This window comes from Hyla sarda, chromosome 7 (assembly GCF_029499605.1).
Source record: "Hyla sarda isolate aHylSar1 chromosome 7, aHylSar1.hap1, whole genome shotgun sequence".
Lineage (NCBI taxonomy): Eukaryota > Metazoa > Chordata > Amphibia > Anura > Hylidae > Hyla > Hyla sarda.
The window spans coordinates 60,574,156-60,600,537 of record NC_079195.1 but is presented as its reverse complement, the minus strand read 5'-3'; the positions used below and the strand labels follow the sequence as shown (position 1 = coordinate 60,600,537).

Genomic DNA, 26,382 nt, shown 5'->3' with positions numbered 1-26,382 from the left:
CCATCCTGTGGACCTATTGAAAACCAATGTAACAAGCAGACAGAAGTTTTCTGTGGACACAATAATATTTTGCTGTTGCAAACAATGATTTAAGTTTCAATGTTTTTTTTATTTTATTTTATTCAAAAACCTTTTATTGAGAAGTAACAGGAAAACAGAAGCAACAGAGCATGTAAATACATAATAAACACATAAAATAAGTCACACATGACCTGGTCGGTCACAGGAGGTGAAAGGACATGCTCAAAACATTTGCTTAGCAAAATAGCAGACAACTGGGTAAAAGTACTACACAGGAGCTACAGGAGAGAGAGAGAGCTATTATCTCAATAGGGTCAACTGGGGTAGAATGATGAGGTAACTCCAAAAAGGGAAAGGGCAAAAGGAAAATAGGGAGACAGTAGCAAATGTAAAAAGGCTGAATCATAGACAGAGAAAAAACAAAAAACAGACCTAGGTGGGAGAAAGAAAACTATCAGAGAAAAAAAAAAGGAGGGGGGATAGGGGGGGAAAGAACTGAAAAGAAAGAACAAAGTTAACTAAGAAAAGAGGAATAAACAAAGAGGGAACAGAGTGTGGAGAGAGACCAGGAGATCATCGGGCCAGGGAGGAAGAGGGACGGGGGGGGGGGGGGGGGGGGTCTGGGGGGGTTTGAGCAGAACTCCATCCAGGGGAGCCAAGCTGCAGTGAATCGCTCAGCATCCTGCGGAGCAACTGCAAGAAGCTCCTCCATACGTTTCGTCTGGGCCACTTCAACTACTCATTCATTGAACGTGGGGCCTCAGAGGAGTGCCTGTGGTGCAGGATAAGAGTTTTAGCAGCTTGAAGGAGGTGGCTCACTAAGGATTTATTGAATCTGGAAATGGCTATGGGGAACATGAAGAGTAGGACAGTGCCCAGATCACGGGGGGATTCTGAAGCCTGTAACCTCCAACACAGTCCGGAGGACCGCCTCCCAAAATGACGACAGGGCCGGGTTCAATGGTTGTTTTATGGCCTGAGGTTAACTACCAGTGATATAACTCTGACATCATGTTTTAGTTCTGCTCTTCCATCCCATATATCATACCGTAGCCGATTGGGAGTTACATACATGAAGTCTGAGAGCAGGTTTTAGCCACTTGTTGGGAAAAACTGGTCTGTAGAAATGTGAAATTGTTATATAGTGGGTCAAACTGTATCTCGATCTGGTCCTCATAAATGGCACATAGGCATTCTTTTTTTGCTTTTGCAGTTATTACAGTATAATTTCATTATAAAGAGGTAATTGTAACCCTGTACTAGGAAAGAATGGAATATCATTGATGTTTGTTTTTCATCTTTTTATTTATAGAGTCAGGCTGTGGGCAGATTTGGCCAGGGTGGCACGGAAACAAGAGGTGTGGGATGTGTGTCGGGCAGCATGCCGTTTTTGCCTGTTATATGATGATGGCCGGTGGAGTATTACAAAGCTTGATGCCTGTAAGTATATTGTTATTATAGATCTTCTGCAGTTTTATGTGCCAATATTAGCGTATCAGTATTTATGTGTGTACCAGAAATCTCAATGACCACAGCCTCAGCAGAGTCTTATAACATATTACAGAGTACAGTGCTGCCCCATTTAATCTGTAGTATGGCAAAGTTTAAATAAACACAGCCAATAGCTTCAGAGCACTGACTGATGGCGTGTGGTATAGACAACCTCTGCAGCTTCTCCAGAACTGTGCAGCACTTGTTTTCTGTGGGAGAAGATAGACTTGAAAGACGACACTCACCATAAAACGAGATCTTTATTCTTCAGTTGCCTTTGCCTTTGAAGCGACAGGTTTGTCTTTGTTACCTACCTTTTCTTACACCTGGGTGTCCAAGGCTTCGCCAAGGCATCCTGTCAGGCGCCCATCGGGGGGACTTGGCGGACCTCGCTCTTCAACTTTCTAAGGCTGGAGACTTCCTCTGTTCAACAGCCCTGGAGTCCACCTGATGTACGGCCTTTGCTTCAGGTAAATTGGTTGCGATACGTTGCTTCATGTGGCTGAAGGCGTGGGATGCAGATGCTGCTTCGAAAAAATCTCTCAGAGTTGCCTTTCTCTGGTACTCGGCTCTTTGGGAAGCACCTGGACGAGATCATATCCGAAGCTACTTGAGGTAAAAGCTCTCTGCTACCGCAGAACAAACCTCACTGCTACGATCCCCATTGCAAGACTGCTTCCTTTCGGCCCTTTCACTCGGGTCGTCCTCCTAAGCAGGCGCCCTCCCAATCGCGCAAAGCTCTCTCCTTCAAGGCACATAATTCCTGGGAGTCAGCCAACCGATCAGGTGGTTTCGCGGCCAAGTCTGATAACCGTAAGCCTTCCTCCTCCTGAAGGGACACCCCCACCCGTGTCCCGGGTGGTAGGGTGTCTGTCTCTTTTCTGGTATGTTTGGCTTGCTCAGGTTCAGGACTCCTGGGTTTGTGACGTAGTATCCGATGATTACCGGATAGAGTTTGCTTCTTTTCCCCGGGATCGTTTCTTCCGGTCCCGTCCTCCTCGTTCCCCTTCTTTGGTGGCGGCCTTTCAGATTGCTTTACGTACCCTCCTTGCTCAGGGAGTGATTGTTCCAGTTCCTCCAGGGGAGCGTTTTTGGGGTTCAACTCCAATCTTTTTTTTCGTCCCCAAGAAAGGGGGCCCATCCTGCCCCATTCTGGACCTCAAACTGCTCAACCGCCACCTGCTCCTGCACCATTTCTGCATGGAGTCCCTCCACTCGGTGGTCGTGCCCATGGATCAGGGAGAGTTTCTTTCCTCAGTGGATATCCGGGATGCTTACATGCACATCCCCATTTTCCCCACCCATCAGCGCTTTCTCCGCTTTGCCATCCCTACGGGTCATTTCCAGTTTGTGGCTCTTCCCTTTGGTCTAACCACGGCTCCCAAAGTGTTCACCAAGGTCATGACAGCGGTGATTGCTATCCTTCGGGCTCGAGGGATTTCAGTCCTTCCTTACCTGGATGATCAAATCTCCTTTCCGGTCCCAAAACTTGAAGAGCCTTCATCTCACAGTGCAGACTCTGTCCGCCTTCGGCTGGGTGATCAACAGGGAGAAGTCCAATCTTTCTCCCACTCAGTCCCTTGTCTTCCTGGGTCTCCGTTTCGACACAGCGGCTGGCCGAGTTCGCCTTCCGTTGGACAAGCGGCACTGCTTTTTGGAGGGTGTCCGTCATCTACTTTCTGCATGCAGGTGCTGGGCTTGATGGTGGCGGCCATGGAGGCTGTTCTTTTCCCCCAGTTCAGGTGTCGCCCTCTCCAGCTGGCCATTTACTTTTGCATGGAGGTGCTGGGCTTGAGGATTGTGGCCATGGAGGCCATTCCGTTCCCCCAGTTCCGGTGTCGCCCTCTCCAGCTGGACATCCTGGCCCAGTGGGACAAGTCCCAGTCCACCCTGGATCGCTGTATTCTTCTACAACCCTCCGTTCGTCTATTCCCTCCCCCTCTACTGGCAGTTCGTCTCGACCAATGCGAGTCTACTGGGCTGGGGAGGTGTGATTGGAGACCTAACGGTCCAGGGTCGCTGAGCCTCCCAGGAGGCGTGCCTCCCCATCAATCTTCTGGAGCTTCGTGCCATTTTTCTTTGCCTCCTCTATTGCGAGATGCTCCTACAGGGAGGTCCAGTTTGCATCCAGTCGGACAACACCATGACGGTGGTGTATATCAATCGCCAGGGTGGCACACGCAGTCGTTTGGCGATAAAGGAGGTCTACAGGATTCTGCTCTGGGCCGAGACTCGAGTTCCCTCCATCTCAGCGATCCATATTCTGGGAGTGTAGAATTGAGAGGCGGACTTTCTCATCCGATCCTCTGCGGATCCAGGGGAGTGGTCTCTCCATCCGGAGGTGTTAGCGCAGATCTGCAATCTTTGGGGAACCCCGGATGTGGATCTCTTCGCGTCACACCACAAGAGACAGGTTCCTTGCTTTTGTCGCGAAGTCCCGCAACCTTCTGGCTCTGACATTGGACGTGCTTGTGATCCTGTGGTTGCCCTCCTTACCTCTTTCCTCCTCTCCCTCTACTGCCCAGAGTTCTAAGGAAACTCAAGGGCAGTTCCCGCCATTCTGGTGGCTCCAGACTGGCCCAGACTCACTTGGTACGCCGACGTAATTCGGCTGGTCACCTATTTGTCTTCCAGTTCATCCTGATCTGCTCTCCCAGGGTCCTCTCTGCCACCCCAATATAATGTCGCTGCATTTGACAACGTGGCGGTTGAAACCGCGGTTTTGAGAGCTTGTGGGTTTCTACAAGGGGATTAGCACCATGCTTTGGGCTCATAAGCCTTCTTCTGCTAGGATCTACCATTGCACTTGGCGAGCCTATTTCCAGTGGTGCGACGCTCAGTCTGTTTCTCCGGTTATCTTTTCTTTTCCACACCTTCTTGCAATCCGGCCTGGATCAGTGCTTGGCACTCAGCTCTCTTAAGGGTCAAGTGTCAGCTCTTTCTATTCTGTTTCAACAGCCATTAGCTTCCAACTCTCTCGTCAGCCCTTTCCTGGAGGGCGTGGCCCATGCAGTGCTGCCATACAGGCCTCTGACCCCTCCTTCGGATCTCAACCTGTTACTTGGCGCGTTAAGGGAGGCTCTGTTCGAACCTCTCCAGGACGCTTCTCTTTGCATCCTTTCCTGGAAGGTTGCCTTCCACATTGCGATTACCTCCATTAGAAGGGTCTCCGAGCTGGTAGCTCTCTTGTCGCTCTCCATTCTTGGTCCTTCATCAGGACAAGGTTGTTTTTCGTCCGCCCCCTTCCTTCTTGCCCAAGGTAGTTTTCTCCTTTCACGTGAATGAGGAAATCATTCTTCCTTCCTTTTGTCCGGCTCCATCCAACTCTAAGGAGTGTTCCCTACATTGTCTGGATGTTGTTCGAGGTGTCCGGATCTATCTTTCCGTCAACTCCTCCTTCAGGCAGGGTGACTCCTTCTCTGTGATTTCGGAGGGCCGTCGCAAGGGGCTTTCGGCTTCCAAAGTGACCATGTTGCGGTGGATCCGTTCTGACATCTCAGAATCGTACAGTCGTAAGGGGAAGGTCCCACCTTTTCGGGTTACAGTGCATTCCACACGTATGCCTAGTGTCAGTCTCATAGTGGCAGCAAGATATACCCACGGTCTCTGTGCCCCCCAATGGATCCTCTGAGAAAGAGATTTTACGATAAGCATAAAAAATCTACTTATCTATTCTATCTCTCTCATTACCATCCCTACTTGCTGGAAAGACACTGTACTTTTTTTCCATTTTCTTTATTTTCCTAACTTAGTTAAAAGACCATACGTCAGGAATGTTTAGCTTTCATCTTCTCATTTATAACAGTTTTTAACAGGAGCCTGTCTAATCATCAGTAGTAACTATGATGGGTGGGGGGTTATGCCTCATTCCTTTCCTGTAATGAGCTAGTGTAGAACAGTCCATGTAATTTGATTACAGACATTCTCTAGCCTGTATGAGTGACACATAAATCCCCATACTTTTAAATAAAAAAAAAAGTGTGCAACTGAAGGCTGATTCACCCTGTTACTATGAAATGGTCCCAAACTGAATTATAGGAGAGACTGATGCAGGCCTTAATGAATTATTTATTTAATTTTATCAGCCAGAAACACTACTATAATAACAATAACATTCAATAAGTACTGACTCAATACATACATATGGAAATATTGGTGAATATACCACTGCAATGCCACGCTGGTAGTTATAAATGCATTTTCTGCTTGCAAAATGAGTCTTCTTCTATGATATTTTTACCTTAAAGGAACACTAACCAAAGAAAAGGTACAGTACTCATCTTACCTTAATTGCTCCACCTCTGTTTGATCTCATTTTGTCTTATGATGCGCTTCTCTGTGTGTCCCAGGAGATCAGCAATGTACCTTTTATCTCCCTCATAGTGCTGTTCCTGACTGTAAGACAACTGGCTGCAACAAGAGCCTCTCCTCTCTGCACTTTCAGTAGTAGACCACAAACATTGTTAAAAAGGGTATTCCAGTGCTTCAAATCGTATCGGTAGAATATGGGATAAGTGTCTGATCTATGAGAGCACAGTAAATACATGAGTACAGCACTCAGGTATCTCCTATAGACAATGCATGGAGCAGGTTTTGACCCCATTGCTCCACCCATCAGAAAGAGTGGGGCCCCATTCTGGAGATCAGAGGTCAAACCCCCCATAATTAAACACTTTATTTTTGAGAGCTATAATAACCCCTTTAGGCGTACCCCCCCCCCCCCCCCCCTTTTTATTTTTACAAGCCCTGACAAGACACTTCTTAGCTGTAAGTGGAGCAGATAAGCAGTGTTCTTTGCAGGAGTTCTACAAGACTTCTGGGGGTTTTGTGTTTTACACCATGCAGTAAAACTGTTTTGTAAAGTTTAGATAAAGGATTTTGTTTTCCTGTGCTTTTAACACTAAAAACTTAAAAAAAATATGTAAAAATTTTTAATCAATATTTTAATTTGATTAATATATGTAAAAAATGTTAATCAATATATTCTAATATTTATGTTGTGCTTTGCGTGGCGAGCTGTAGTTTTTTTATTTTTACAATTTTGGTGTAAATGAGGCTTTTCGATCACTTTTTGTTTTATGTTTTATGACATATTAGATGACCAAAGACTAGCAATTCTTTAATTGGGATAAATACTTTATATAGTTTAATACATTCAGCAGAATTTATCAAACATATTTAGCTCAGCCTTAAAAACTGTTTTCCCATTTTTAATGTACTGATGGGTCTTTTATGTGTTACTTCTGATCAGTAAGGAGCAATCTTCTCATGTTTTGAAGACCATGAAGAAAGCATTTAGTGCAGTTGTACTTTAGTCAGCATCTAAGTATAAATTACTCTTGGGTGAAATTGCTCTTTAAGAATTACACTTAGTAATGATACTATTAAACTTGCACTTTCTTGCCTGAATTGCTTGGGTTCAGTCTATCGAGAGAAATTAATTGTTTTCTTTTATGTTTTATTGTAACTTTTCATTAGCACAAAATAAAAGTCCAGCTCCCAGTGCAGTGGATGAAGGAAGGAATTCAGAGCTGGAAACTTCAAAGCCAAAAGCAGAATTATTCAATGATGAGAAGGTCTTATTACGATTGCTGGCAGAAATTCGATTTATCAGTGCAGAGGTTAGTACAGTGTGGTAATGGACACAAAATGACACTCTCTATAAGGTGCCATGCTAGTTACCGTATATACTCGAGTATAAGCCGACCCGAATATAAGCCGAGGCCCCTAATTTCACCCCAATATCCCAGGAAAAGTTATTGACTCGAGTATAAGCCTAGGGTGGGAAATACATCATCCCCCCCTGTCATCATCTAGACCCTCATCATCATCACCCTGTCATCATCCCCTTGTCATCATCCCACACCCCCCCTTCATCATGCCCTTGTCATCATCCCCTTGTCATCATCCCCACCCCCCTTCATCATCCTCTTGTCATCATCCCCACCCCCCTTCATCATCCCCTTGTCATCATCCCACACCCCCCCTTCATCATCCCCTTGTCATCATCCCACACCGCCCCCCTTCATCATCCCCTTGTCATCATCCTCTTGTGAACTATCCGCCCTCAGTGGTCTTCAACCTGCGGACCTCCAGAGGTTTCAAAACTACAACTCCCAGCAAGCCCGGGCAGCCATCGGCTGTCCGGGCTTGCTGGGAGTTGTAGTTTTGAAACCTCTGGAGGTCCGCAGATTGAAGACCACTGCGGCCTTCGACATCATCCAGCCCCCTCTCACCCCCTTTAGTTCTGTACAGTACTTGCCTCCGCTCGGCGCTGGTCCGGTGCTGCAGGACTGTCCGGTGAGGAGGTCGTCCGGTGGGATAGTGATTCCGGGCTGCTATCTTCACCGGGGGCGCCTCTTCTCCGCGCTTCGGGCCCAGAATAGAGGCGTTGCCTTGACGATGACGCAGAAGGACGTTGGTAATGAACGTACCTCTGCGTCATCGTCAAGGCAACGTGACTATTCTGGGGCCGGGCCCGAAGCGCTTAGAAGAGGCCTCCCCGGTGAAGATAGCAGCCCGGAACCACTATCCCACCGGACGACCTTTTCACCGGACACTCCTGCAGCACCGGACCAGCGCCGAGCGGAGGTGAGTACAGAACTAAAGGGGGTGGGGGGTCTGCATGATGTCGAAGGCCGCAGTGGTCTTCAACCTGCGGACCTCCAGAGGTTTCAAAACTACAACTCCCAGCAAGCCCGGACAGCCGATGGCTGCCCGGGCTTGCTGGGAGTTGTAGTTTTGAAACCTCTGGAGGTCCGCAGGTTGAAGACCACTGCGGGTGGAGAGTTCACTCGAGTATAAGCCGAGGGGGGGTGTTTTCAGCACGAAAAATCGTGCTGAAAAACTCTGCTTATACTCGAGTATATACGGTATACAGTTGCAGTCAAAGTGATTCAACCCCCAGTATGAATTACGTTTATTTGCAAAATTTACAAACTTTTTTTTTGTAAAAATAACGAAAAATTTTACTTTTAACCTTTTAAGGACCAAGCGTTTTTCAGTTTTTGCACTTTTGTTTTTTCCTCCTTACATTTTAAAAATTAAAACCCTTTCAATTTTGCACCTAAAAATCCATATAATGGCTTTCTTTTTGTGCCATCAATTCTACTTTGTAATGACATCAGTCGTTTTACCCAAAAATCTACGCGAAACGGAAAAAAAACGCCATTTTGTAGCTTCTGGGGGCTTCCGTTTCTATGCAGTACATTTTCCCGCAAAAATGACACATTACCTTTATTCTGTAGGTTCATACGATTAGCCCCTTAAGGACTCAGGGAGTACCTGTATGTCCTGAGTCCGCTCCCGTTCTATAATGCGGTACCACAGCGCGCGGCACTGATCGCCGTGTCTAAAGTGAAAGTAAAACATTGCCGGTTAGCTTAGGGGGTGGTTCGGGATCACCAAGGCATCCAGAACAGCTGTAAGTCAGCAGGAGGGTCCTTTACCATGCCTCCCGGTGTACGATCGCCGAATGACTGCTCAGTGCCTGAGATCCAGGCAGGAGCAGTCAAGCGGCAGAATCATTGATCAATGGTTTCCTATGAGAAACCAATGATCAATGTAAATGATCAGTGTGTGCAGCGTTATAGTCCCATATAGGAGCTATAACATTGCAAAAAAAAAAAAGGGAAAAAAAGTTAATAAAGATCATTTAACCCCTTCCCTAATAAAAGTTTGAATCACCCCCCTTTTCCCATTAAAAAAAAAAAAAACTGTGTAAATAAAAATAAAGATATGTGGTTACGCCGCGTGCAGAAATGTCCGAATTATATAAAATATATCATTAATTAAACCACGCGGTCAATGGCGTACGCGCAAAAAAATTCAAAAGTCCAAAATAGCGTATTTTTGGTCAGTTTTTATATATTGAAAAAATGCGGCACCCCGTTTGTAATCAGTCCCCGGAGCGTGTTCGCTCCGGGTCTGATTACTGACGACCACAGGGCCTGCGGCGTGTGACGTCACAAGGGGGCGGAGGCGTGACGTCACACGCCGCAGGCCCTGTGGTCGTCAATAATCAGACTGATTACAAACGGGGTGCCGCGTGCAAGATCACGGGGGTCCCCAGCGGTGGGACTCCCGCGATCAGGCATCTTATCCCATATCCTTTGGGTAGGGGATAAGATGTCTAAGCATCGGAGAACCCCTTTAAAGGAATCTGTCAACTATGTACCAAGTATAAAGCTTCAGATACCGGCAAATAGATGCTGTAGGTATAAAATTGCCAAACCTTTAGATTTGCTGATCGCTGTTTGTTAAGTTATAAAAGTACCTTTTTTGTTAGCTGCGGAAAAATCTAACTGATGGAGCTGAACTGCATCAGCAGCTCCTCCCTTCCCACCCTGTACTTCTTTGACTGATTGACATACAGTGCTGGAAGCTGAGCCCTGTACATCAATCTTGCAGGGTGGGGGAGCGGAAGGCATGCTGCTGCAGCTCAGCTACGCCAGTTTGATTTTTCAGCCACTAACAAAAAAAGGCACTTTTGTAACTTTACAAACAGCGATCAGTAAAACTAAAGGTATGGGTAGTTTTATCACCCTACCACCTATCGGCCGGAATATGCAGCTCTGTACTTTGTATGAATCTGACACATTCCCTTTAATGACTACTGCAGTCTCAGAATTCTTTAAATCCTTCACGACAAGCCTCTTTTGTACATAGTAGAGCCCCTCTTGTCCCTGTGATCTGCTGCAAACGTGATGCATGGTCAGACACCATTCCTGGCAATGTTCCTCCATAAGCAAGGGCCTTCAGTTCACTAATATTTTTAAGGTGTGTTGCAACCGCCTTCTTCAAATTTTGTCCAAGATTTCTATGAGGTTTAAGTGAGGCAAATCTGATGGCACCAAGTCTTGAAGATTTTCTCTTCTTGGAAGGTTCAATGGCTCCCAAGCTTCAACTTGACATTTTCTATAATTTCCTGATATTTGATTAACACCATCTTGCCGTTCACAATATGCAAGTTTCCAGTTTTGAGCAATTTGCAATTGTTTGACTGCTTATGTAAGTGTTTCCCAACCAGGATGCCTCCAGCTGTTGCAAAACTACAACTCCCAGCATGCCCGGACAGCAAACGGCATGCTGGAAGTTGTAGTTCCCTGGTTGGGAAACATTGCCTTATGTAATACACTACACTTCTTGTAATGCATTTTTTTAATCAACTGGTGCCAGAAAGTTAAATAGATTTGTAAATTACTTCTATTAAAACATCTTTACCCTTTCAGTACTTTTTAGCAAATGTATGCTACAGAGGAAATGTTTTTCTTTTTGAATTTATTTTTTTCGCTTGTCCCCAGTGTTCTCTGCTGACACCTGATGCCCGTATCAGGAACTGTCCAGAGCAACAGAAAATCCCCATTGCAAACCTATGCTGCTCTGGACAGTTCCTGACACGGACAGAGGTGTCAGCAAAGAGCACTGTGGAAAAGACAAAAAAGAAATTCAAAAAGAAAAGAACTTCCTCTGTAGCATACAGCTGCTAAAAAAGTACTGGAAGGGTAAAGATTTTTTAATAGAAGTAATTTACAAATCTGTTTAACTTTCTGGCACCAGTTGATTTAAAAAAAAATAATAATAATTATTTCCAACTGAGTACCCCTTTAAAGCCAACAAGTCATTCAGGAACCTCTTAGCAGTTGCACTTTTCAGTAAAAGGCTAGACACACTTGTTAGTGAGAAGAGTAAAAACATGTTCTGAGAAAGCGTCTGCTCATTTAAAAGATCAATGATACTTTTTGCAAAAAAAACTCCCAAAACATTATAAAGATATAATGGCTGCAAAAAAAATGGTTGTGTACAATGTGATAAAACAATGTGATTTTATTCACCAGGCAACAATACACTTTCTGAAGTCTGAAGGCTGTAAACTAAATGAAAGTCCAGTCCCACCTGAAGATACGAGTATGCGCCCATCTTCCTACATCCCTATAAACCTGGATGAAGATCCAGAGTGGATCCAGTATAGGTATTCAGAGTTATGATTCTACTTTATGATTATCAGGACCTTCATTTTAAATTCTTTCTTTTACTGCAAGAAAATAATTTAAAAATAAAGGGGTATGCCAAAATGTGCCTATAGATGCCACCTATCTCCTACCTCTTTCCTGCCTGGTGAGGTGGTTGTTGGCCACAGACCATGCAGAGAGATTTGCTATATAGCAGTGGTCTCAGACTGTGGCCCTCCAGATGTTACAAAATTTCAACTCCCAGCATGGGAGTTGAAGTTTTGTAACATCTGGAGGGCCACAGTTGGAGACCACTGCTATATAGTGTCTAATCACCAGAGCTGCTGCTAGTACAATTCCTCTGGTCCTTGTCTTGTGCACCCAAATTTTGGGTGGGAAAGCTAGGTATCTTCTTAAAACCAATGAAATCACATTAAAAGATGTATCTCTTTTATATTATTTAACTCAAAATACCAGGTGTGTACAGTATCTCTGCACCTCTAGACCAAACTGGTTTCTTTCTTTGGAAGTAAAACACTTAAAGTAACAGGCCTGCTTTAAACAACCTAATTTTTTTTATTTCTTTTTATTTATTTAAAGGAGTACTCTGGGATAGAAAATGTATTCCCTATCTTAAGAATAGGGGAAAAGTGTCAGATTGCGGGTGGGGTGTTATGACCACTTGGACCCCCCGGTATCTCCCGAACGGCGCCCCAGCTCTCCCATAGAGATGCATGAAGGGGGACGTGTCAGCCATAGCTTTGTGCGGTGGTCAGCATGCCCCCTGTAGGAGAGCCAGTGTGCAGTACGGGAGATTGCAAAGGGTCCGACCGCTTAGGCTGGGGATACATTTCTCTATTCTGGAGATCTCCTTTAAACGGAAAACTTGGGGCCCCAGGACAGGTACTTTATATTACCTGGTTTCCAGTTTGATAAACCAGGAGATGAAATGTTATGGTCACTGAAGTTACTCGGCTACTATTACTAGGGACATTGCAATGACACTAGGGGTGCTAAAAGTCTCATTAGTGGGGGTCAGGCACTATAAGATGCCATGATTAGATAGATCTCTTCTCTAGCAGGGAATTGGTTATATTTACAAGGTCACTTCACTGTATAAACCTATATAAGATTAAAGTGCTATTTCCTTATCACCCATCCACAATGTACATGAGCAGCCACTTCTTGACCAAGAATGGCAATAAGGTTACCCCATTTCTTGATTTAAGCAGATATGCCAGAATGTTTTATCAGTATGCCATTCCACAAGCTCAATCTCTATTTGCCCATATTACTTGAGCTCATCTCAGGCTCATCTCTTTCTCCTTCTCTCTCCATAGACTTCTATGGGCAGCATGTAACTGATCCATTGTGAGCTGAATCCATCTTGTGTCTCAAGACGGATTGTTTAGTGAAATTATAAATTAATTATCAGTACAGGAGGAATGGGGAAGTAAAAGTGGTGGTAATAAGATATAATACAACGTTTTGTATATTCACTTGGACTGTTGATTAAAGGCTATGCTGTGACACTTCCCTTAGGAAGCTTTTGGCCTCCTGACCACCTTTGGCAGCTGCAAACAGTCCGGAGGGAGTCAGAAAACTGAAATTATTAAATCGAAATGCACCTTTAGTGCAAAATGTAGTAAACACAAGGTGACCATGTAAATGCCCCATCATTTAAATAAAAAAAAAAAAAACATGTCAAATGTTTTAATAAGTTTGGGTGTCAGAATGCAGGAGGAGAAGCACAGGTAGTGCGCTTTACTCCCGGGCTCCATCCTGCTGCACAAGATGGCCCATTAAACTTATAATGGAACTGTCCTGTAAAGCAGGATCAAGATCACTGCAAGTTTTGGGGAGTGAAGCTTGCTACCATGTACTTCTACCTGCTCATTCTAATGTCCGGTGGGGTCTTAGCACTAAGACCCTGACCGATCAAAATTATGGACATGTATGGACACGTTTGAAGTATTTTTTTTTTTTTTTTTGACAGGGACACCTTAAAGGGGTACTCCACTGCCCCAGCATTCAGAACATTTTGTTCCAAAGGCTGGGTACGGGGACATCACGACCATGCCCCTCGTGGCCTCATGCCACACCCCCACAATGCAAGTCTATGGGAGGGGGTGTGGCAGCTGCCACGCCACCTCCCATAGACTTGCATTGAGGGGGCGTGGTGTGACATCACTAGGGGCATGGTCGTGACGTCCCCGCACTCAGCGTGTAGTCAGCTCGTCTGTTGATCAGTAATTTGCTACCTGTGATTCTGCACCTTTTGGGAATCTACAACTCCCAGCATGCTCTGATGGTCAAGGATTGTAAACCACTATTCTAGAGTCAGCATTATGTATATGGATAAGCTGCAGTTCTTTAGGATCTCAGTATATTAATAGAATTGTTGGAATGGTATTATAATCTCATCACTTGTAGTTAAGAGTTAAACAACACATTATTAAAAGCAGAGAGCCTGTTTAATATCACTTTATTTAATTTTGCACAAGTATTCAATAGAAATCCATTGGATAACTTCATATCATCTGATTTCTTTGTAATGCTACAATTGAGGCAATAGCTTGAATGACACAAGTACATATCACAATCATATCAAACATCACAGCTGAAAACTGCATTTTGGGGAAAAAGGTGTAGTGAAGTGTTCTTGTCAATGAAGAGCAAAATGCAGTGTTGAATAAACGCAGAGATTGTGAAAGGCCCTCTTCAGTGACAAAATCTGAGCAATCACTTCAATGAAGAACTCACAGAACACCTGGTGGGAGGCAGACGAAAACACCCCAAACTGAAGGGCTCCTGCACAAGGGCTGCTGTTAAAGCTGATGAGCAAAACTTTAAAAGTAAATACAGTGTAAGAGTATTGTACCAAAAAGACACACATTAGTATTGTCGGATGACAGTAAAAATGTCTTCAGCTTTAGTACTCTTTTAAATTGTACTTTTGTCATGTTAGTATCTGGTCGGGATGCCTCCATTAGTTATAATGACCTTCCATGATTTTACTTAATTAGCAAAGATCACTATATTTGGCAGATTTTAACGGATTATCCAACATAGGCTGACTTTTCTCATAACCTGTGACTTACCTCCCTCCCACACATCAACCACCTCACCCATTGCAGCACAGCTAGGCACCCTTATATGTGTTATGTGCTTAAAACTACACTTCCCTGCAGCCCTGTGGAGAATGATCTCTCTCCCACCCAGTGGTCCCTCCACCCATTAAAGCACAGACACACTCCCTTTTAACATCTGACTAGTGATGCATTGTCTTGGGTCGCATTGCAACCTGGGAAAGGCCTGAGACAACTCTCATTTTGTATGCTGGTAAAAATGAACATGTCCACTCTTCCAGTTATTAGCCACAGTCGTTACCCTCCTTTCCAGTCGTTACCCTGTACATTGTATGTTGAGTCTGGTTTCAACTTACAATGGTCCAGAAAAGACCATTGTATGTTGAAACTATTGTATGTTGAGGAATCACTGTATGTATATTATTACAGTTTGACCCTTTGTGAGTAACTAATGTAACTTGTCTTGGAATTGGGGTAATTAAAGGAGTAGTCCAGTGGTGAACCCATTGGTGAACAACTTATCCCCTATCCTAAGGATAGGGGATACGTTTGAGATGGCGGGGGGGTCCGACCACTGGGGCCCCCTGCGATCTCCTGTACGGAGCCCCGACAGCCCGCGGGAAGGGGGCGTGTCGACCTCCGCACGAAGCGGCGGCCGACACGCTCTCTCAATACAACTCTATGGCAGAGCCGAAGCGCTGCCTTTTGGCAATCTCCGGCTCTGCCATAGAGATGTATTGAGGGGGCGTGTCGGACGCCGCTTCGTGCGGAGGTCGACACCCGCTATCTGGATGGAGAGCCTGGCCCCCGTACAGAGAGATCGCAGGGGGCCCCAGCGGTCGGACCCCCCCGCGATCTCAAACTTATCCCCTATCCTTAGGATAGGGGATAAGTTGTTCACCACTGGGTTCACCACTGGACTACCCCTTTAATGTAATGACATCCAAGAAGCAGAATTGATCTTGCAGAGACTACAACTCTTATTCTTTGATCACAGGCAGGGTTTATGGATGGATTCTGATGCATATGATATGACATGGTTGATTCTAGTCTGGGAATATGGAGCCTGAAGCTGCTTGCAGTTCTGTGTTTCCTGGTTCCCAGTAGGTTCTGGTTCAATGCTCTTACATGTACTTCAGGGATGCTGTCATGTGCAATAAAGAACAGAATTATAAAGAGTTAGGGTATCCAACATAAGGCCCCTCTCCAATGTAACCATAAACTCCTCCATAAGTTAACTTTTTATATTGCTTGGAAACAGTAAAAGACAGTAACATAGAAATAGGTTACACAGGATGCAATTGTGCCGAAGCCCTAAAAACTCTCTTACAACAGAACAGAATGGTGGTGCTATAAGAGGGCAACCAAAGCTATATGCACAATAAAGAAGTCCTAATAAATACAGGTAGCTCACAGTGTAAATGTATTCTCTATAGCAGTGGTCTTCAACCTGCGGACCTCCAGATGTTGCAAAACTACAACTCCCAGCATGCCCGGACAGCCGTTGGCTGTCCAGGCATGCTGGGAGTTGTAGTTTTGCAACATCTGGAGGTCCGCAGGTTGAAGACCACTGCTCTATAGTGTATTTTTACTCTTATTTAGTATATCATAGATGCAAAATCATACAATCTTTACAATCTTGTAATTTTTTTTTTTATTGAGCAAACAGTATTTTGTAAAGACAAGCTTTTGGGAGGCCTCCCTTTTTCAAGTCAAAAGCATTTCTGAGCTCATAAGCAGAAGACACATGTAAGGCTAGGTTCACAATGCCATTGTGCTCTGTCCCATTCTGGGTCCATTTGGCTCTTTTTTTTTTTTTTTTTTTTTTTTCATTCACCATTCGGAGCACAACTGGCTCCACCAGGTCAGCACGAAATCCTGGATGGATCCCATTGACTTGAATGGGGTCCATTGGAGATCTGTTAGTTTACAGGAGAAAAGTTCATGTAGTATTTTTTTTTTTTCTGCTAAACTTCCATCGTTAGGACAGACTTGCCGACAAAGCTCTCCTTAGCAGAGCTCAAGTGTAATGTAAACCTAGTCTAAGTGTAAAATCTCCACATCTGTTGTTTTAACCCCTGTATATTTGTCAGATGTAACACATGTGTTTTATGCATATGTGCTCAGAAATGCTTTTGAAATGCGTGTCTTTACAAAATATTGTTTTTCCAATAAAAATATTAATAAGATATTACAAGCTTTTGCAACATTCTATGATTTTGCATTAGTATATCATGAAATACATGGAGTGCGATGTTAAAGGGGTACTCCGGTGAAAACCTTTTTTCTTTTAAATCAACTGCCAGAAAGTTAAACAGATTTGTAAATTACTTCTATTAAAAAATCTTAATCCTTCCTGTACTTATTAGCTGCTGAATACTACAGAGGAAATTATTTTCTTTTTGGAATTCTCTCTGATGACATCAGGAGCACAGTGCTCTTTGCTGACGTCATTATAATAATAATAATAACTCTTTATTTATTGTTGTCCTTAGTGGGATTTGAACCCAAGGCCCCAGCACTGCAAGGCAGCAGTGCTAACCACTGAGCATACATCTGCTATGCACGGTTGCTAAAATGGACAGAGATGTCAGCAGACAGTACTGTGCTCGTGATGTCATCAGTGTTCCAAAAAGAAAGGAATTTCCTCTGTAGCATTCAGCAGCTAATAAGTACTGGAAGGATTTTTTAATAGAAGTAATTTACAAATATGTTTTAACTTTCTGGCACCAGTTGATTTAAAAGAAGAAAAGTTTTCACCGGAGTACCCCTTTAACTTCTGGTTGGTGGTAAAGCTTTTTCCTTTGGATTCCTAGTAGTTTTAAAGTCTATAAAAGTTTTTTAAATATTTTTTTTTATCCTTCGTAGAAAGTCTTTTTTTCCCCATAGGTACTTATTTAGCTTAGTTTCTCTTCTTCTGCCTCCTTGTTTCGCATATGGTGCAGGCTACGGTCACATTCTTTTAGAAGCAGCTAGATGGGCTTAGTTATAGCCTTTATGTCTCTTCTCCTGTCATAAATCAGATCAGAAGACCGTTCAGGAGAGGAGAGATAAGGGCTGGAGACTGAACCTGTTAGGTTTTTCTGATGACTCCTCAGAATACACTGATTGGGTATTAATACATTTAGTCTATAGGTGTAATCATTTTATGGTAATATTCTTGTACAATGTAAAGCTGTCAGAAAGATGGCATGGACTGTTTACCTGGCAGTGTTTCTCTTAACCAAGACCACTCTGATTAAAGATAGTCAGCTTCAACAGAAAACTACATAGAGCCTGAAAGTTTATGGTTCATGCATCAATACATATCTATCGTTTAGGTGACTTTTCAGGATAAGCTGTTATGTGTGTACAGCATTATTTATGGCCATTATATAGCTTTTATATGGCATTTTCACTAGATTTCTGCTCTACGGACTTCAGTTCTAATTTTCAGTTGTCTCTGACCTTATGGGAAGAACCTAGCTTCTATGATGTCTCCCATACATTTCACACACAGAGGAGGAGATCCTGCTTCTGTGCAGTATATGCTGTAAATTAAGCATTGGGATGAGATCTAGGGGTATGTTAGCAGGGGAAAACAGACATTGTTCAAATTTCCCTGTCAAAAACAGCACAGAAGCCGAGAATTGTGCAAGAAAGAAGTTATATGTCACTCATTTTCTGTGAAGCTCTTATTAAAGTCTATGAGATTACCCTCCCCCCCACCCCTTCCCCCATGGCAGAGTGACTTACACAGGCTTGTTTTTTTTTTTCCCAAGTGAGCATATCTTTAAGTAAAAGTTAACTTTTGTACTGTACAGTCTCAGCTGTCTCTCTGTCTGCCTCTGACTATCTCCAACAACTCCCATGTTATTTTCCTCCTTGTTGCTCTTCACCTTGTAACATGTAATCTGATCCCTCAGTGAGCCTTGTCTTGTATGTGCACACTGAGAAATATTCACCCTGATAAATTCCGGGCAGATGTTTCATTTGCGGCAGGTGCTGCCAATATCAGTCTGTACTAAGACCGGCTTGGCCATATGCTGTCCCCATTAAAAGAAAAGAATTCTGGGCAGTATTTCAGCGGGCATTCATTTGTTGGATCAGGAATCCAGAAAATCCACTGTGTGCATAGTGCGGCAAAATCCCATTGAAAACAATAGGAATCTGATGCAAGCTGAATTAGCTCTGAATAAATCAGTATGCACATACCCTCACCATTCCCATTTGGTAAAGGGCCCTTTGGGCTCCTGTAGATTCTTAGACCTAGGAGTAACTTCCACCTATACGTTCTGTAGCTACTGCATGCCTCTGTGAATACCACAAATGTTCTTAGGGGATAGTAATGAAATGTAACACTTGCCTTTCTTTTTGGTTAGGGATTGGATTTTTCAGCTTTCAGCATATGCTACAGATAACTTTCTACAAGCCGCAGAGTTGGGTGTGGAGCTGCAGGAGGCCTGGATAACTCATAACGCCACTGTCTATATCCTAAACCATAACAAGCATATCATCGCATCTGGGAGGTTAACATTACTTGTACAGACACTTCAGAAACTGCTTGTAGCACTTAAGAAAACTGGGCATTGTGGGTAAGTTTTTATCCTTTAATGTAATTTGTGTTACTATTGGTTCCAGTAGTAAAATAGTCGTTTTTCCTCCGGTATGCCAGTATTTTAGGAGTTTATATGGGTATTTTTTCTTCTCTCTACACCTGACACTGTAAACCCACATTATATCTATTCATTTTGAGAACAGAGACTTTATAACAATAAAGGAGTACTGCAGTGTTAGACACTTATCTGCGGATTGGGGATCAGTGTCTGATCGCAGGATGTCCGACCGCTGGGACCCCCTGCAATCTCCTGTACGGGGACCCAGCATTGCCGCAGCTGTGCGCGGCTAATGCGCGCGTCGTTGACGAATCGTGCCCCCCCCCCCCAATACAGCTCTGTCGGAGAGGCGGGGATGCACGAACGCAGCATCTCCGCTTCTCTCATAGAGATACATGGATGGGGCATGTGGGCCACAGCGTCAAGCTGCGACTGACACACCTCCTGCACAGGGCCCTGTACAGGAGATTGCGGGGAGCCCCGGGGTTCGGACCTTCTCCGATCAGGCACTTATCCCCTCCTCCTGCAGATAGCGGATCAGTGTCTGATGTATCCTGAGACAATCCTTTTAAGCATTGGTAGGGGTTCATCCTCTGGGATCTGCACCTTTTATGAGAGCAGAGGTCCTTAGTTCCCAGGATGAATAGAGCAGTAGTGCGCACACTTGGCTCCATTCACTCTCTCTGGGATTTTCAACTTAAGGTGCTCTGTTTTCATGATCTGTGGGGGTCCCAACAGTCACACTTACTGACCTCCTGTGGATAGGTGATGACTTTTAATCTTTAGCAGACCTTTGTTACTCATAAGGGTTAGCTACAGTCTACAGCATCATGATTTGTGTTGAATTGCAAACTCTGCTGTGATTCATTGATGTCCTCTACTGCACTACATCTACTGTATACAAAGTGATTTGTAATATACATAGTCCCTAAGTCATTTGTCCCCCTAATTCATTGACTTGTGGTGAGCTTGTGCTTACACATACAGTATCTCACGTAAGTGAATTCACCCGTGATAAGGAGTCGAAATGCTGGACGTTTCATAGACTTTGCAAAGGACTTTAGGCTTCTTGACTCCTGGCCAAGTCTCAGGTTGCGAAAATGCCAGCCAGTCTGCACATATTCTGTCGTCAGATTGTTGTGACAGGTACTCTTTAAAGTTTATTTTTCCACAAACACTACTCCTTACCTTTTCATAAGGATATGTGATAAATATCTGATCAGTGAGGATTACGAGAACAGGGGTCCCCCTGGTTGAATGCAGTAGCAGACAGGCATATGTGCAGCCAACTTATTCAGTTATATCATACTAATGTACACAATCAAGCAGTGCACTAGCTATCTTTGTCAGACCCTGCATTATCATGATTGGTAGGGGTCCCAGGATCAGACATGCATCATCGATCCTGTAGGTAAGTGATGGGAAAACCTCTTTTAAAGTAATTAACTTTGACTAGTGTAAACGTTTTTCCTGGATGGGGTTCCAAACTGATGTGCAGAGTCTTATAGTCCATGTGTTGCTCCATCACGAATTTAATATGCAAAGGTAGACGGCTTTCTCTTTGTTGACACCTATCAGAGGTATCATCATTGCAGGGATACTACCTCCAGTAGGTTGCACCAAATAGCAAGCGCTCTTCCTTCTGGAGAAAGGCTACTTTACATACATAGGCTGGTTTTACTTGAGCATATTACATGTGCATTTTTGTATCTGTATTATGGACACAATTCCCTGCCTGACCGGTGTCATGGTCACCATAGGGCTTGAGGCCATAATACGAATGCAAACATGTGTCTATACTACGCTCATGTGAACCAACCATAGCCGCTGAAACAACAGAGGGAATACCCCCATTTGTAAGTAACCATTCAGTTTTGTACATTTCACTTTCTCTACAGTACTTTTACATTTTCTCTTGCCATTCAGGAACCCGTCGCTGCTGGTTTTGCTGTCCAGTGCATTAGCCAAAGGCTTAATTCTTCGCTGGATACCTGTGTCAGACAATAATAAAAGATCAGATACAAGTCTGCATACAGAGAAAGGAAAGAAGGCTTCGGGGAAAGGACCTGAAAAATCTAATGTAGCACATGTTTTGTCAATTGATCCAAATGGCCTTACTGATGTGAAACTGGCCCTGGAGGTATGCATTCATTTTGCAGGGATATCTTTTATAAATGAATGTGGTTTTATATGTTAACGGTTTGAATATTTGTGTAAATTGGAAGGAGCTGCTGGCATGGCTCCTCTATGGGAAGGTTTACTTTGTAGATAATTGCCTTAGTCTCTGCCGTCCCATAGATCCTTAAACATATGCTTATTTTAAAATACTTCATTTCACAAACCATGGAGAACTGACATTGACATAACACTTTAGCCTGCAGGTTACCATAAGGCCTCGGACTCCCAAGCATATTGTACTTTGAGTATCAGGAGATTCTGGAAATTTAATTAGTTCCTTTCTATAAAATTCCGGAGGACATTTAAATGAAACATCCAATTGTTACAATTGCTATTGCTTGAGTCAGGTTGTAATGTTGTCATTTGTCATTCCTGCTGGGTTTATACATCTGGTTGGCTCTGTATGCAATATACAAACTTTCCTACACTTTCACAAGAAGGTAAAACAAATAATACAATTTATTGTATTGAATTTCTGCACTGAATTCTGCGTGAAAATTCTGAATGAATTTATAGCCAATTCACTTCAATGGGATTCTGAAATTCTGATGTGTAAATGGGACAGCAGAATCCCATTGAAGTGTATTGGCTATAAATTCATGGAGAATTCAGTGTAGAAATTCTGCCATGTGAACCCGGCCTTAACCCGCACTGACCTAGACTTTAAGGCCGCGTTCACACGGCAGAAAGTCCTCATGGAAAATCTCTGTGCGGACATTGCATACAGTCCAGGGTGCTGGCAGAATCTGCCAGCGCTAGGACCACTCGGAATGCGCCTTCTCATAGACAGCTATGCATTCCATGCAGACTCAAAAATTTAATTTCTGTGCCAGAAACATTTGGCACGGAAATTCCACCATGTGCACAGCGCAGCAGAATCCCATTGAATTCAACAGGACTCTGCTGCAACGGAAATTCCATGCAGACATTCCAGGCGAAAGTCTGCACTGAATTTCCGCTGTGTGAACGTGGCCTAAGGCTGGATTCACACAGCATAATTTCTGCACTGGATTCTGCATGAAAATTTTGCATGAATTTATAGCCAATACACTTCAATGGGATTCTGCGGTCCCATTCACTTATCAGAATTTCTGCTGCAGGAATCTCATTGAAGTGTATTGGCTATAAATTTGTGCAGGATTTTCATGCAGAATTTGGTGCCTAAGGCCGCTTTCACGCAACGTAAATTCCGCACATCTGCATCAAATCTGCATCCGCATTGGTTCGGTACAGAATTCTGCAGATGTTAAAAAGATGCAGAATTAATGTGGAATTTGTGCGGAATTCGTGCGGAAATGTTCACACGGATTCCGAATTATTCCAGATCTTTTCTTCGCAGCCACCTGGGACTCCTGCACTGCTGCGGTACTACTACGACTCCCCTCATGGAACAGACTTGTTTCTATGATATGAGATGTAGTTCCCCAGCTGCAGGAGTCTACGGGCGGCTGGGGAGACTACTGTAGCGATAGTACTACTACTCCCATCATGGAACAGAGTCTGTTCCATGTTGGGAGTAGTTGTAGTAAAAGCGCTGAGGGATTGATTGCATCAGGTTTCACTTCTGAAACCCGATGCAATCAAAAGTTATCAACCAGGGTAATGGGCTGCATGTCAACCACACAGCTCCACAGCGATGTATTTTTTACAGTAACCCATCGGGAGCCCTGAATAGCCGGCACCAAGTAGCCATTCAGGGCTCCCAACAGGGTTTTTAAAATTCTATAGTGTGGATCATGGTTTTAATATAGCTGGCCGGCTGGGGATCGTGGCACAATGCCGCAGGCTTCCCCGGCAGGAGCCATCTGTCTTACTACAGCTCCCATCATGGACAGTGTCAGTCCCTAGCCAGCCATAAGGCTATGTTCACATGGCAGAATTTCTGCATGGATTTATAGCCAATACACTTCAATGGGATTTCGCTGTCCCATTCACACAGCAGAATTCTGCTGCAGGAATTCCATTGAAGCGAGTTGGCTATAAATTAAAGGGGTATTCCAGGCCAAAAATTTTTTTATATATCAACATATTTGTAAATTACTTCTATTAAAAAAATCTTAATCCTTCCAATAGTTACTAGCTTCTGAAGTTGAGTTGTTGTTTTCTGTCTAACTGCTCTCTGATGACTCACGTCCCGGGACGTGACATCATCATTGAGCAGTTAAACAGAAAACTTCAGAAGCTAATAACTATTGGGAGGATTAAAGGGTACCTCTCATCAAATAAACTTTTGATATATTTTAGATTAATGAATGTTGAATAACTTTCCAATAGCATGTTAATGAAAAATATGCTTCTTTCTATTGTATTTTTCCCAATCAGTCCTGTCAGCAAGCATTTCTGACTCATGCTGGAGTCCTAAACACTCAGAGCTGCCAGCCTGCTTTGTTCACAGCCAAACAGGCTGTGAACAAAGCAGGCTGGCAGCTCTGAGTGTTCTCCTTTGTGAACAAAGCAGACTGGCAGCTCGTAGTGTTTAGGACTCCAGCATGAGTCTGAAATGCTCGCTGCCAGGACTGGTAGGGAGACCCCTAGTGGTCATTTCTTTAAAATGGAAAATTAAATAGAAAGAAGCATATTTTTTAATAACATGCAATTGTAAAGTTATTCTGCATACATTAATCTATAATATATCAAAAGTTTTTTTGATGAGAGGTACCCTTTAAAGGGGTACTCCTCCCCTAGACATCTTATCCCCTGTCCAAAGGATAGGAGATGAGATGTCTGATTGCGGGGGTCCCGCCGCTGGGGACCCCCGGGATCTCGGCTGCAGCACCCACCTGTCATTACTGCACAGAGCAAACTCTCTCTGTGCATAATGATGGGCAATACAGTGGCCAGAACATCGTGATGTCACGGCTTTACCCCCTTGTGACGTCACGGCCCGCCCCCTCAATACAAGTCTTTGGGAGGGCCCCTGTATCGCCAGTCATTACGCACGGAGCGAGTTAGCTCTGTGCAGTAATGACAGCAAGGTGCTGCAGCCGAGATCCCGGGGGTCCCCAGCAGCGGGACCCCATGATCAGACATCTTATCCCCTATCCTTTTGGATAGGGGATAAGATGTATAGGGGCAGAGTACCCCTTTAAGGTCCTTTTTAGATGACCACCCTGTGTAATTGGGCCTTTAGACTGTCTAGTTTACATGGTCTAAGAATTAGAGAATTTGTGTTGATCGGCCTCAGCGTCCCTTTTATGTGATAATCTGTTCATTATTCTTTAGGTCTGTGATTACGCTTTTGATTTGACCAATGGGAGTCCACCAGAAGATGTGGTACCCATCACCATAAGACAACAACTCATTTCTACGTGGGTCAAGGCAAAACAGTTACTGCAGCAACAAATTGGACCCAAACTTGGGACAGACGATGAGGTTTGGCTAAAAGTAGATTATATATCAGTCAATGACTTTATATCTGGGGCTGTATGATTTCTATTGGATGGTCCCTCTTTTGCTGTCTTTGGCTTTGTGTCTTTGTTCAGGATTTGATGAGGATTTTGGTGGTAGCCTTGGATTTCTATCACTGACTCTTTGTAAAATACACAACAGTGTTCGCTGTGGGCAAATCCTAAATGTGTGAAGCATTCCTTTGTATTTTCTCTCTATCACTTTCTCACTCCCTATAAAGTACCAATATAGAGCACCTTTAGTTAGGACTATTTGTTTGGATGTTCCTTTGTCATTCTTCCTGGAAATATATGAATAAATTGACAGCTGGGTGTATCATTCCCGTATTGATAGGATGTGCCTCTAGGGCACCCTCTATTGACAAGATGATGGTAACACCCAGTTGTCAATTTAACATCTTTCTAGTAGGGATAACAAGTAAACAGCAGAATGAAGGATGCTCCAGAATTGTTATTTTATGAGTAATAGGAATATTTACTTAAACAGACCTATCCCAAGAGCTGACAATCCGCCATTGTGAGTCCATGGCTAGTGCTGTTTCTAATGTAGCATTGTGATTGTGACAATGGTCTCGCTTGGCTATTGTTCATTGGCTTTAATGGGGAAATGAATTGATTATATAATGCAAGGGCATCTATTGTATTTGAAGGTATCATTGTTATTATTTTTTCAGGACAACAATGAAGGACAAAACCCGATGACCAGAGTCCTTGTTGCTCTAGAAATGCACTCCTGTAATGGGTTAGGACTCATGGACTTCACCGTTCCAAGCCTCTCACAAGTATGTAATGTGTTAAATAAACTGTATGGGAAGAGATGAGTCTGCATATAACTCAAAGAGGAAATCTACCATCACGTAAACTGTTCTTGTGCTACTTGTCAGCCTGGCAACACTAAGTGAAATATTTGGGTTAAAGGGGCACTCTACTGGCCAGCGTTCAGAACCTGATGTCCCCAACGCTGTTTTTGCACTGCCGGGGTAGGCCATGCCCCTCATGATGCCATGTTCACGCCCCCTCAATACAAGTCTATTGGAGGGAGTCTGATGCCTGTCACGCCCCCTCCCATAGACTTGCATTGAGGGGGCTTGGTCGACCCCCACAGCGCAAAAACAGCTTTTGTAACGTTTAGTTCCACGCTGGCCAGTGTAGTGCCCCTTTAAATTAACTTTTTTTTATACTGCCGTTGATCATACTGTTGGTGAAGAGTTACTAACATAGTATGGTGCAACCTGGTGTTTTGTGTAGAGCACAGTTCACATCCATCTACTCAGCATGAGAGTTGGGGGACACACATGATAAATCTGTCTCCCCACAGCCATGCATAGTGATCCTGTGTTCACTGCAGAATAGCCAGCAGTAACAGGGCATCATAGCTGAGAAGACTCCTGCAGGATAACTAAACAGGGACTATATTGTCAGCTGACAGAAGAAGGAAACTGACCTTGTCCAGAGCCTCTATCAGCATGAAGGAGGGTGTTTGGAGGCAATAAATGCTAAAAAATGTAATTCTTTGTTAGAAGCACTTCAATTATTTAAAAATATATATATTAAAAATATTTTAGTCCAAAGAAGAAATGAACAGTGGCACTCACCAGGCAAGAAACTTCTGATCTTTATTCCGTCTTAAAGGTGTACTCAGTTGGAAAAC

The 26,382-nt window shown here is 43.8% G+C and overlaps 1 protein-coding gene across 2 annotated transcripts in view; it reads left to right on the top strand.

Moving 5' to 3' along the window:
• CFAP46 (cilia and flagella associated protein 46) overlaps window positions 1-26,382 on the top strand; it is a 236,144-nt gene that overhangs the window by 48,579 nt on the left and 161,183 nt on the right. For both annotated transcript variants that reach the window (XM_056529249.1, XM_056529250.1), the window contains exons 16-22: window positions 1,334-1,461; window positions 6,991-7,133; window positions 11,349-11,482; window positions 18,913-19,125; window positions 21,073-21,286; window positions 24,547-24,696; window positions 25,406-25,513. In XM_056529249.1, coding sequence (XP_056385224.1) covers window positions 1,334-1,461; window positions 6,991-7,133; window positions 11,349-11,482; window positions 18,913-19,125; window positions 21,073-21,286; window positions 24,547-24,696; window positions 25,406-25,513 — 1,090 coding nt within the window. The remainder of the gene's footprint in view (window positions 1-1,333; window positions 1,462-6,990; window positions 7,134-11,348; window positions 11,483-18,912; window positions 19,126-21,072; window positions 21,287-24,546; window positions 24,697-25,405; window positions 25,514-26,382) is intronic.